At 39.5% G+C, this 13642-nt stretch overlaps 1 protein-coding gene and 1 long non-coding RNA gene across 2 annotated transcripts in view; one reads left to right on the top strand and one right to left on the bottom strand.

Moving 5' to 3' along the window:
- The window catches only part of LOC139614046 (uncharacterized), a 127466-nt gene that overhangs the window by 59263 nt on the left and 54561 nt on the right, over nucleotides 1-13642 (top strand). The gene's annotated exons all lie outside the window — the stretch shown is intronic.
- elfn1a (extracellular leucine-rich repeat and fibronectin type III domain containing 1a) overlaps nucleotides 1117-13642 on the bottom strand; it is a 75822-nt gene continuing 63296 nt past the window's right edge. The window contains exon 3 of the mRNA XM_071471005.1: nucleotides 1117-6919. Coding sequence (XP_071327106.1) covers nucleotides 4166-6538 — 2373 coding nt within the window. The 5' untranslated portion in view covers nucleotides 6539-6919 and the 3' untranslated portion in view covers nucleotides 1117-4165. The remainder of the gene's footprint in view (nucleotides 6920-13642) is intronic.

Here is a 13642-nt window from a genome sequence, read left to right as displayed (position 1 = left end):
CATGAAAACTACTTTTGCTGTGTATATGTTAAGACAAAGTCAATACAAATGGAATATTAAACAAACAGGCAATAGATACTTGAATTTTTACACATTCTAGACTGATGAAAAAATAGGCCAGACTGACACCGAGCAGAATGTATGAAATACAGAAACGCTAAACTAGGGTTGAGGTAATTTAGAGTCATTATCACAGTCATAACAAATGCAGATGCCTCCACAGAGGGAACGAGCGCCGACTGAATGGTTTAAGGAGGATGAAGATTAGTGATATGTTAGCTTTGTGCTGAGTTAACTTCTTTCTTGCTGTCTCCACTAGGTAAATGTTCCAATTTGAAATGTTCATGGCTAAGTTCTGGAGGAGCTTATTGTATAGACAGTGTGCATTGTGGTTATTTCTAAGTGTCCCAAATGAACACTTTCGACACAATTGGCTTCAAAGTGTCAATACTTCAATAAGGCTTTTACAGCCCATCGCTAATGGCTTTCACAGTCTCCAGATCTCAACCCAGCTGACCACCTATGGGAGATTTTGTAATAATGTGTTGTCCAACAATCATCAAAACACCAAATGAGAGAATATCTTTGGGTTAAATGTTCAAGGTAGAACAACACCCTACTAAGACACTATATGTGGGCTTTTTCCATTAATTTATTACCAATCTGTAGTTTTTCTTTTTTTTTTATTAACCAGCGAGAACTAATAATTTGATTTTTTTTAACTATAAAATGGCAAGCGTAGTATGTACAGTACCAGTCAAAAGTTTATGATTATGATGGGCCAATATATCATTATCAAATTTTCAAAACTGTTAAATATTGATGTCAGTATTGACCTTCACATGTCCACGATTTGCCAGATGAATTTCACTGTTCTGAGATGTGAGCTGCTCCAGAAAAGATTAGCCAGGAGCAGAGCCACAGAAAGCATGGCATGTGAGACGTTGTGTTCATGGAGACAGCGGATTTTGTTACACTGGCCAGAGTGACGCATCGTCTCCCACAGCTGCAACGGACCCTGAACATGACGCAGCCGGATCCGGTAGACAGCAGCCGGTAGAAAAGGTTCAAAGTCATTCTGGCATAAAAGTCATAATAAAGATGCAGAGTGTATACTGTATGTGCACCCTTAACTTTATTTCACAGTACTTTGTCTGAAAGCAGATAACATAGTATTAAGAAATAAAATAAAAAAACACATTTTTGTGCTCTTGTTTGTTTTGATGCACTTGAACAACAACTGTTGATCTTTCTAAAGGTTTTCTCAACACTTTAAACTCTTATTAGACACAGAAGTGCTACAATATGCAAGTATAAAAACATGTTGCTAAATAGCTAAATGAACTAGAAACCTGACAGCTCTCAGAAGATACTGAAATGCTTTTATAAAAAGAACAACAAATGGAGACTCATCAACAGTATCAACATTGAAATAAAACAAAAAGGAAATTTACACTTGTACACATATCCCAAAATCTTAAGGCGGTTGAAATATTAAGTCAGACAACCAAGTTAACACTTTACAAGGTGCTTACATAATATATTCAAGTCAGGCTCATGAATGCTTCATTTCACATTAATGAATAATAACAACATCATGACACAGTTACATGAAATGGACGCACTGTTTCAACAGAAAAATATAAACCGGCTAACTGATGCCTGCAGTGATACTACAGTACTTCAGTGTCTAATGGAACAAAAAAAAAATCTGATGAAAAAAAATGTCACTAGACAAATTAATTCCCTTGGTTTAGCTCTTTTATCTCAACTCACAGTACAATACATAGTAGTCTATGTCAGTCCTACTTTGATTTCAATTTGTAATTCACTCTGATGTTCATGTTGGCACCCACTTTTAGAGGACGCAAAATATGCTATGTGACCAAAACTGAAGTAAAACATGCAACAAGAATCAAAGCAGAAACGAATCGTTTGCCTGGCGTTAAATTGGAAAACACAGAAGATGTTTGTGCTCCAAAAAGTTGATGATTATCTGTTATCTGATGATGCTTTGTTTAAACCACCACACATTCAGGGCTACTAATTGGCTTTATTTGAATATACTTAGCGAGGACCACAATAAGCAAGTTTTTATGTTCATTGGCTGAGGAGACTGGGACGTTCTGCAAATGTACACAATAAACATAATAAATATTGTATTTTTATAATGTTTTCAACATTGTTTTCATTCGCTGAAGTTGAGGTTTGACTGGTGCTATTTTGATTACTTGTTGCCCCCTTTTCTTCTGCAATGGTTTAATGGCACCTGACTGGAGAATTAGCACCATCAACTGTTAATCTCAATGAGGCTAACGCCTCACTATGCACTATACAGCAATTTATTTTGCAGGTTTTCTGTTCAGTCAGTTAAAATTTGCACTAAATTTGAATGGACACCTGACTAATGACAACAGAAAAGTTAAAAGAGAAAGAAGACTGGCTGCTACTTGAGAAGTAGATCTATTTGTTTCCTTAAATTGAGACAAATATCTCTGCAGCCCTAGAAATGAATGATGTGAAATTTAACTGCTTGACATTTAGAGTTATATTGTAACAGATGAGTTGGAATAGTGTTGCTCATTCATAAATATGCAACAAAATAATCATGAGCCCGCTGGAATAAGTTATATAAACAACTTATAAAGAAAAAGCAGTAAGTCTTATATTTACTCAAAAAATTTCATGATATACAAATTCACAGCCAGTAAGTCAGAGGATTCAGTTTCACATTCTCAAATTTTACTCTAGCATGTTGATATTCGTCTGGTACGTAGCTTTCATAATATACAAAAAGATTAAACAGCCTAGCAGTTACAAATGAAATGAAACCTCTCAGCAAGCAACAAGGCCCAGCCGAATAACAGACTACTTTCCCGCATTTATCGGATCAAACATTATGCAATATAATACACTGGAAGAAATATTAAAGCAAAGGAAAAAAAACACAACCAGTAATAGCATTAAATAAATATTTCCTTGAAAATATACATAAAAGCTGCCGTAGACAGATCAGAATATGTATCTGTTACATTCATCCATCGGGCTCTCCTGCAGGGAAGAACAGCTTCCTGTGTACCTAAACAACAGGTGACAAAGAACAGCTGCCCTCCCCTTTGAAGTGATTAATAGTAGGCTTTCAATACCATTTTGTTTGTGTGGATGTTCTGGTTTCCCATTGTTTTCACCTTTAAAGAAGTAACTGATACAATAGAAAAAAGAGAAGAAGTCAACATGGACCTACTGCTGTACGTTCATACGATTTCCAGACCATGCAGAAATATTGTAAACATTTCAGCTTTTTCTACTTTGGTAATAAAGATACAAATGATGGCTCATGAAACTGATGAGTTTCATTTCAGCCTTACAGTGATGATACTGCATCTTGCCTGCGTGAAGTCCATCTGAAACCATCCTGTGAAAACTGCGTGGTGATTTAGGGGACTTTAAAACTGAATCCATCTGTATCTTGTTAATGCATGTAAAAGCTTTAAGAAATACAAGATATAAAAAAACAAAAAACAAACAAACAAAAAAAAAAAAACAGGCGGTGATTGTTAAAAAGACAAATATTCTGACAGGTTTAAAGTGGGACATACCGTTCTTTAGCAACAAGATAATCTAAACAAACAGCGCTCCATTTGATAAACCTGATTTCATCCACTAATACGTTTCCATTTACACAGCAAACATTGCAAATATAGAAACCCATATCTGTACATAGTTTTGTTGAAATAAAGAAATGCAGAGAGGGAAGAAAAAAAAGGTTTCATTTTGAATGAAATGTCCAGATAGTCCATCAAAAATATTGAGGTTTCATTAGACATATCTTCATATAGTAGTTTCATATTACACAACAGCAAATCCACTGTCACAGGACTTGGCCATGCGATACCCAAAAACCTATAATCCATTGTAACATATATATTATTAATTTGCAATATATTTTCTCTTTAATAGATAAAAGTTTTCCCATTGGATGCTTTACATAATATGACAAATTTAAAGATTGTTTACCCCATTTTCCTCACAGTCCAAAGAGAATTTTATACACGTGAGTGAGTAGTTGATTATAATTATGGAAGTTTCCATTGATTCAATTGTCAGATGAGGTTCTTGTGTCATTTATGTAATGTGTGGTCCATTTTAAAAACACCTAAAGAGGTTATGATTTATGTTGGGCTGATACTCCTTTCCAGTAGTCTAAAATATCGTGCAGGTCCTCATCCTTTGCAAACTGGACTTTCTTGCGCAGTGCATGCCCTGCAGCCATGTACTCCTCATCTTTGTGCCGTTTCCGGTGGAGTTTGAACTTCTCCCAGATGCTGTGTGAAGGTTTGCAGTAGTACTCGGGACTGGAGGAGTAGCTTAGATTGTGATACTGAGAGGACAGCTGGGAATATGCTAAGTCTCTGGAGCGGGAGTGAGTAAGAGGCTCCAACATTGAGGACTTGTGGCTGTCAGGGCCTTCGAGCTCCTCTATCTGAGCATCGGGGTACGAGTGCCGGTGGTCACTGTACTGACGGATCTTCTCTGCCTCAGCCCTCAGGATGGTGGCAGCAGGTGTTACAGTGAGGATGGTCTCTCCTGTTGGGGAGGTTTTCTCTATGTACTTGGATTCAGAACGATAAGGCCTGGGGCTTCGCATTGGCCCTCCTGTGGCAGTGCTGGGCCTCTTTGGTGAGACATCAGAGGTCCGATGCCTCTGCAGAGAATGATGGTAGCTGTCCTTGTACACTGGGGACAGAAGGCCAGATTTACTCTGTGGGTGTTCTGATATTAGCACGAGCTGAGGCTCTGCTGTGGACACTGCTCCAGATTTCACCCCTTGAAAAGAGGTGGATTCTGACTTTAGGGCATCGATACAGTTGTTAATTATCTGATTGACTTTATCCACCTCTTTTGCAATGGTGGAAATCTCTGCCACTGACCCCTGGCTATTTCCGGCCATTCCCATGTCACACTCCCTGCGTTCATGGTGATCCACACTTCGCACATCCATGTAATTTCCCTTCATCATTTTAGGAGTATCGCTTATTTCTTGAAATTTGTACTGCTCCATTTCAGCAGCAGATGGTAAGTATGGCATACGCGCCATGCTTTCCCCAGCCAACAACTGCTTCTGGGACATTCGAGAAATAGTCCCTCCTTCCAGTTCCTGTCCATATTTGAGTTCCATTATATTTTTCTTCAGGCTACCTGATTTTTTGTGCTTTTCATCTTGCTGACGCTTTCTTCGCAAGCAGTAGTAGACCACCCCAAGAAAAATGACCATGCTGAAGAGGCAGCCTAATATTGTCATAATGTAATGAGTAGCAGTGGCATTGTTTACAGCTATGTCCTTTTCAATCCGAGGGCCGGTCGTGACTGTCAGACAAGTGTGGTTGTGTCTGAGGGAGTTACGTATTGAAGCGACACAGTATGTGTAGTTAGTGTGGGGTTTAAGGTTTTTCAGTTCAATATCCTCCTTTATGTCTTTTAGATTTTGAATATCTGTGAAGAAGCTGTTGTTGTAGAGAACCAGGATGTACATCTTCTTGTAAGGATGAGGAATCTGAACTGTGATGGTGGCACCTGTATTGGATACTTGCTTCACTTTCATCAGAGGGGTTACCTCTCCACTGCTGTAGGTTGTACTTATGGTAATGTCATCTGGTTCTGTGCCTGAGGGACAGTCTTCCAGCCCACAAAGCGTTGAGTCCGGTGGAGGTGTTGTAGATTCAGTGGGCACAGCAATAAATGGTGTGACGTAGTCATCGGTACACACCGTTGTGAGCATATGAAGCGCATTTCGATATGTTGGATTGTTAGGATTCTGGCTGAGTAAACTATAACCAGAGACGCCAGGTGGGGAGTCGCAGACCATCCGCTCATTCGTCCTGTTCGGGAAAATAGAGAGCCATTTGACAAAACCAAGTAATTCACATGAGCAGTTGAAAGGGTTGGTGTACAGCTCACAGGTGGTCAGTTTAGTCAGACTGGTAAACGTGGACCCGTCTAACTGCTGGATTCGGTTCATAGAGAGGTCAATGTTCTCTATGTTGGGGCATTCCCAAAAGGCATTGGGTGTCACAGTCTCAATCAGGTTTGCCTGGAGGTAGAGGTACTGCAGCTTTCCTAAACCCCTGAGGATTCCCTCTGTCAGGTTCCGCAACTTGTTGAAGCCCATTTGAAGGACTTGTAGGTTAAACTGAGCAGAAAAGGCCCCGTCCTCTATGTAGGAGATTTCATTCTTTGTCAGGTTCAGGTAGGTCAAGTTGGCAAAGCGACTAAGGGCAGAATAATGGATACTTTTGATTTTGTTTTCATTCAGACGAAGGTCCACAATGGTACTGTTGATATGCTGTGGGATGGCCTCATAAGGTGGTTGGTTTTGGCTACAAATTGCAAGCCATACAAAGCCCTTTTCACCCTCAATTAACCAGCAGTCTCCACTGACTCTGCCAACATGAGTCAAATATACAATGGCTACAGACCAAAACAAGGCACTCATCACCATGCCTAAGCTGCAGGCCATTGGTGCTTCTCTGAGAGTCATGTGCAGGGCCAAAAAAATGAGAAGAGGATGATACCGCTGTGGTTTCAGTACAGCTTAGATGATCCTGTTGGAAAATCTGCTGGATGTTCAACAGTTCTCAGGGCCAGAAAGAATCCTTTTATTTGTGTCCTCTTCATTGATGGATGGTGCTGTCCCCATGTACCACTCAGAAAAATGTTGAGTATCTGCCTTTATACTGAGTTTCTTTCATTGAGGTTTGCCTGCAGTGAACTTATGGCGGTGTTGTTTAAAAGAGATTTCACCACCTCAGGCTGGCTTGTGCTTTTCTCCTTAGAGGTTACCATCATTAAATGGTCTCATCTTATTGTTTCTGCCACTGTCTTCCTTCCTCTGTGTCTCTCATGTGCACGGAGGAATAACCTGCAATATAACACACAAGAACACAAAGTTGACATTAATTACATTTTTTCAGGCAAGGAAATACTCTTCTATTGCATATGCTGGTATTGAAATGTTGCACTCAGAACCTAGGATTCATGTTTACTGCAAGGTCTCCTTGTTCATGGCCCACCAATTATTTTGTACACAATTTAAGAGGTGTTTGCAGTGCCTGTGGCAGACTGCTATTAAAGGAAACCGTTGGCCAATTACCACTTGACAGGTTGGGAAAAGCAGGGTCCCTGTTTTCACACCATTAACCTGAGGACTGTCAGATGCAACTGAGGGAGGCCAATGTTAAGAAGCTGTATTAAATCAATTATGCAACATGACATGAAATGACACTTTGGATCAATGTATTTAGGATTTTCCTCTGAAAAGCCTCATGCATAAATTAAAATCTTTTTAGCACAGGATTATATAAGAGAAAAGAGGGAACTTGTGTTCAAGGGGTGATTACTGGATCATCCTAAATTAGATTAAGATCTTTTGCAAAGGGAGACGAGCCTTGGTTACAAAACGGGAAAATAAAATTGCTCTGTAATCTGAACACCAAAGAAAAAATTGTCATTAAATTATTATTTTTTTTTATTATTATTTTTTGACACTTTTGTTAATCTTGTTTCTAGTTTACAGGTAACAGGTAAATTGTAAAGGTTTGGGCAAGGCTAAAAAAAACATGCTCTTCTTTTATTTTGAAATCTGACAGATCATTTAAGACCATATTTAAAGTGAAAGATTTTCATTGAAATAAGTGGTTTAAGTTGTCTATTACAGAATCAGGCAACACAATGGTAATAGAGCCTATGACTACACTGATGAAATTATATAGAAGTCCTTGCATTTTAGTTTTATGAACTGGGTGTCAAAAACCTGCAATTAACATGCATTGCCATAGGTCTCACCAAAGATAACGAAACAGAGATCTTCAAGATTGGTACTTAAAAGTGACTCTCTGTCACTTTTGCTGAACATCAGCCACCATCACAATTACAGCAACTGGTCATAAAGTCAGCAAACTTGGTGTTAAATGTCAGCTGCACAGCAGTATTATTAAAAGTTACCTAACATTAGCCATCTGGTCATATCAGTCCACGTAAGGCCATAACAGTAAAACCCCTGAATGTATTGAGCAAGGGTGTGTTTTATAGTTCTTTCTGTGATAGATGAATTCATTGCACAAGCGCACTCTATTCCATCGCCAAATCACTCATTATTATAGCCGTCATCATAGCCTTTAATTGTTCATACCTCAACGTATTGCTACTGACAAGGAAATAAAAAAAAATGATATGATGCTTCCCTTTGCACAGGTATGAGGTTGTGGATGAAATATTGCAACTACTACTAATAATAATGTGTCTTTAGAAGCAATTTCTTGGATTTATTTTAACATGCAGCAAGAGGATGTTTATACTGTACTATACTCCACATAGAACTTGAATTATGTCTTAAGAGAATTTAGATTTTTGTAGCTCTCATTTTTTATTTTTATTTTAACTGTTAGGAAACAATTGAGTATGTATAAACCGTACTCTTTCTGAAGGAGAGATTTTCACTTATTGCCCCCACTGTTCAATGTCATTTCCACCATGTTCAAATATCTAGTGTAGATGACGATAGTATTAATTGATTATGTTTTCATTTATAAGGTAGAACAAAGAGAACACTGTTTGTTTAAGTACCTCCTACTGTTGGGCAGCCACAGAAATATTTAAGATTAGTACTATTCTTGTCATAGCCACTCATTTGTAATACATCAAAATGTGGTAAAAATGAAGTCACTGTAGGAAGGTTGGTGGAAACATAACCTCAGAGGTTTTGATGTGCGTGTGTTCTTCTCTTTTAGTTTGCCAGTTCTGCCTCTGACACAGGCCAGGGCGGTTTGCCTTGTAGGGGGACACAGGGGGTGAGAAGGGGCTTTTGTGTGTTAGAGGACATGTCTCCACACAACAGAGATGATCACACTGTTAGAGGAGATTTAATGTGACAGTTAATGGCAGAGAGAATATACTTCAAGCTGAAACCCCACCTGCCATTGTGGACCTAAAGACCATTCCTGCTGTCATTTGACCTTTTGTGAGTTACGTTTATCACATTACAGTCACACAAGTGTTGTGGTTCTCCTTATCATAGATCACGCCAGTGATGTAGTTGTTGCTGCACTGAAACATAACCATTCATTTTTTTTTATGTTTGTTTGACTCTATGGGCACCGACAAGGAACAGCACCACTTCAGAGACCATTGTCTTGGTTGAGGGTAATAGCAGGAGTGTTACTAATACCTTACATACATGGTGTGGGTGATTCATCACTCACCTTGTGTCATCACTCAACAACCTTGTCTCCTTGAAAGTTACTGATTTGTTTTGCTCAGTTATGTTTGTCAAAATACTTTTTTATGTTTTTGCGCCACATGCAAGTCTTGGTTGGGTTGGTTTGTGCTCATACAATGAAAGGATAATTGGAAAATATTTAGTATACAGCACAAATCAATTAAAGTAATAATCACTGCAATAGTCTCAGGTGTCAGGGATTTCACTCTAGAGACAGGGGTTTGCACCCTGAGTCCCGCGGGTGGTAGAGTTCAAGGAACAAAGCACTTTGCTTGGGGTTAGGGAAGATCATGGTTTCTTTAAATGTTAATAAAATAACCATATATTTCATGTCACTGTTGCCTGTTTTAATATTTAACCAAGACCACAGTCAATACACAACCTTCAACTAGTGTTTCAAGTGGCTAAATGTAGCCATACAAAGTGTTAATCATGCTTTAGCTGAAGTGGATATTTGAGGGAAAACAAATGAACTACATGTATGTTGTCAGAAAACATTTTGCAACTTTTCAGATACAGTACATACAGTATGGTCCCTGATTATCATGATACAGAAGTTTAACCAAGTGATGTGTTCTCCAAATTAAATATTTCCAAACTCACTCTAACATAGATCTACATAGATCTACACTAAATAATAATAAACAATGTTATGGAGAAAAAAAACAGTCTAACTCTGAATCATGCCAACAGTTGGCACTGCACTGTACCCTGATAAACTGATACACTGGAACATTGGCGCTATAATCTGAGGCTTCATATGCTTCACATAGATTTGAGTTGGGCCTAGAGGGTGAGATTATATGTGAATCTGCTATAGAGCTCATTTATTAGCCTATTTGTGCTGTACATTCCATAAATTTACTATAACTAAGGAAGCTGGTACAGTATGTTTTCATTGTCTATTTGCTATTTCTGCTTTCCCATTCCCACTTTCAACCAAAAGTGGTAAATCAATGCACACTGCAGCACGCTGTTTTTGCTAGGTGGTATATGCAAAAACCATTTTCACTAAAGTTTGTTATTTTGCTTCGTAGCAGTCAGCATGAAGATTCTATTGGCAATATGAATCTGATAGGGTCTGTCCTCAGTTGTGGACTTTATCATTGAAGTCAGATCTGTGTGACTTTAGTTCTCTCTGGTGCATAGACACTGTTTTTGTTGTCATTCTCCTTGGTTTCCACAGTACAAAGAAATTATCTGCAGCCGGCCTCAGATAATCAAGTAAAGGCACTGGTCAGCTATTCAAGTCCAGATAAAGAGCAGGAGTAAATGTTACGGTCGACGACACAGCAACAGAAAGCCAAAGGCTGCCACAACAAAACCACCTTCGTGACGACAAAAGATCAGCGGCAGAGGAGCGGTGGAGAAAAGAACACTCTCAAAGCCCCTGGGAAGAGAGAGGTTCCAAATCAAATGTTCCATGAAATGAATATGAAAAATACAGCTCTGCAGAATATCTGGCAAGGCGAGAGATCTCTTAAAGAAAAACGGTGTCTTGTTATTATTCCCCAGTCTCTGACCTTTATCGCAAATACCGCACGGCAGATTCTGAGCTCATCTGACCCGACCTCCGCTCGCTCACAGCGTGGCGCATGGTGCAAGATCCTTTAGCGGCTAAATGGAAGTTTAAGCTTAACTGGAGAAGTCTCCTCTCATTTGGAATGCATTGGCTGTGTTTTGTTTGTCCACAGTGACTCAGTCTAGTGAGCCTCCAACTGATTCACTGCCTCACCAGTGAAATCCATGCATAAATTACAGCCAGGCTAGTTCCCCTTGTTAGGGTAAACACAAAAACACAAGCATGCTCACACTGATAGGTGATACTTTATCTTTTGCTTGACAAAATACAGTTTTTATTCAAACCTGTATCTTAACTCTTGCAACTGGTGTCCCCAAAAAAATCCACAACATATGCCAACAAAAAACGCCTGGAGCGGTAAGTTTTTAAGGGATAAACAATCGACATTAAAATACATTTTTAGTGCTTTAGTTTTATGCAAATCATATTGTATATTCAGATCTTCAGCTGAGCCCAAGGCAGCCAGCACTGTATGTTGCCTTATGAGAGCTTGGGTCTATTTGCCACCACAGACCCACTTTCCATAATGGCAGCAATCTGTATGGTCCAGTGCTAGCCCTGAGTGCAGCAGGCCAGAACACCCAAGGCATCGGAGCTGAGTCTATTCCCCTATCAGACACAGGCAGCCATTCCACAGTCTCTTTTCCATTTAGGCTTTATGCTCTGGGTAATGAAGGCTTTTCTTTTTCTTTTCCTGTGCTGTGGCTAACCTATTGAAACCCAGCTCTTGAAGAATGATTCAAACACAGCCTTGTAGATTTCTGTTCCAGTTGCTCAGGGCCCCTTCATACTTCACTTCTACACGGTAAATCATCATTGGGCCCTTTTTTTTTTTTTTTTTTTTTGCATGAAACTAGAATCACTGCCTCGTTGCTACACGCCTCCACCAACTGGTCAAGGTGCAGTTTACATCCATGTCCGTTCAGACTTATATAAGATATGTAATGAAGACTTTGAAAGAATTAAATAAAGTGTATTTTTTATTCATTGAGATAAACAGAGAACGGAATAAACATCCTTGTATGTGTTCATGTGCTTGGCCACTGAAGCTGATTCAGACAGAACACAAAGTTGTAGCCATGATAGCAGACAATGCTTCAAATATGGATGCTGCTGCACTGGATGCTTCACACAAACCATCAACCTGGCAGCAGAGAAGATCTGCACAATCTGTTCAAGCAGTTTCCAGTCCAAGTGGGCACTCGAGATTAGTGTCACCAATTCAGTATCCAAGCAAATGGGAAATATGGTCACAACCCCCCCCCTTCTGTTCCCGAGTTATGGCAATAATTCACACACACGTCTAATACGATAAAATGAAGAAGTGACGACATTTTATATCAGAATGGTCAAAGGTCAACTTCACTGTGACATCATAATATTCTATGGCGGAGGCATATAACTGTGAGGTGGTAATTCTAGTTTGGTAGCAACTAAATTTGAGTCATCCGGTGGAAAGTCACATGAGAGGTCACCTGCTGAGGAGAGAGAGGGTTGAAGCAGGTGTTGCGATAATGACAGGTTGGGTTGTACCTTGAGGGAAATCTTTAAGCTGCAGTAGCTCTCTGTGCCTTTACCGGAGGCTTAAAATGTGAAGCGGGAGAGTTGTCCACTCTCACACAAAGCCTCAGGAGTGGAGTGCTGCTCCACCACAAGAGCTGGTGTTTCAAGGCAAACTTTGACAGAGGCTCCAGAAGACCACCTTAAGAAAAAAGATCTTGACACCACTGTCTCCCTTCTATTGTATGCGAACCAGCCAGACTGCATCTCACCACCGTCTCTGGCTATCTCTGTCTCAGTCCCTGTCTCCTTGTCGGTGGGTCTGCCCAAACAATTTCACCGTGCATACTAAGTGAATGTATTTCTGTTATATCGCCAAGTGCCTACAAAAGCATGATATCAAAGGACTTGTTTTTATAATTTGAGGGCCTGCTTTTTGTTGTTTCTCCCCACACTCCCTATCTTGTGCTTTGTGACGGTGAAGGTGCCTCAGTCTCTGAGGACCCTCCTCATCCATACCAATGACTGCCCTTTATTTGATGTCATTGAAAATGCATGCACTTCTTGCTGGGAAGAATGAAATAAAGTAAAGATGGGAAACCACAAGTGGAGAATCAATTGAGTTGAAATGGAACCACTTCTCTTGGGGAAGGAAAACATTGTGCTCATTGAGGTACTGAATTACTTTGGAGAAAGGGAGAATGAGGGCACATATGCTTGGGTTATATCAGAGGATATTAAAGTCGTACATTAATTACTCAGGGAATATTGCCTGGAAGAGAATTGATGGCCCTGTCTCCATTGAATACTATTTGGTAAAAGTTCTGCACTTTTTATGGCTCCGGTGATGTACTTGTTGGACTGCATGTCTTTTTCAGTAGATAGGAACTCAGCAAATTGACTTTTTTAGGTAGTCTAACCTAACTTCTCATATAAGTGATGAGTATTGTTCGCCACCTCAATGCACTCAATTCATTTGTTTTACAGACAAAGCCTTTTATTCCCACACAATTATTGGAGTTGCTTCCTCATAAACTGGAGCCAGAAAAAAAGCTTTCAGCACAGTATTTATCTCAATGTGACCTCTGGAGAGATAAAGTGATGAATAGGGTGATAAGAAACTGTAGCTGGACTTACATAATGTATGTGAACAGCTGTGGGTCAATTCTGAGCCAAACATACATTTAAGAAAACTTGAAAACACCAAATTTCCCTGAAGATGTTTGATTTAACAGCATTGGCTTGAGTCTCCACAATTATGAGAATATTTCACAGAATTTCACAGA

This window comes from Trachinotus anak, unplaced genomic scaffold (genome assembly GCF_046630095.1).
Source record: "Trachinotus anak isolate AG129_WGS33_773 ecotype Australia unplaced genomic scaffold, CSIRO_AGI_Tana_v1 ptg000003l, whole genome shotgun sequence".
NCBI classification, from domain to species: Eukaryota; Metazoa; Chordata; class Actinopteri; order Carangiformes; family Carangidae; genus Trachinotus; species Trachinotus anak.
The sequence above is the reverse complement of the archived record's forward strand: the minus strand, read 5'-3'. Positions and strand labels throughout refer to the sequence as shown.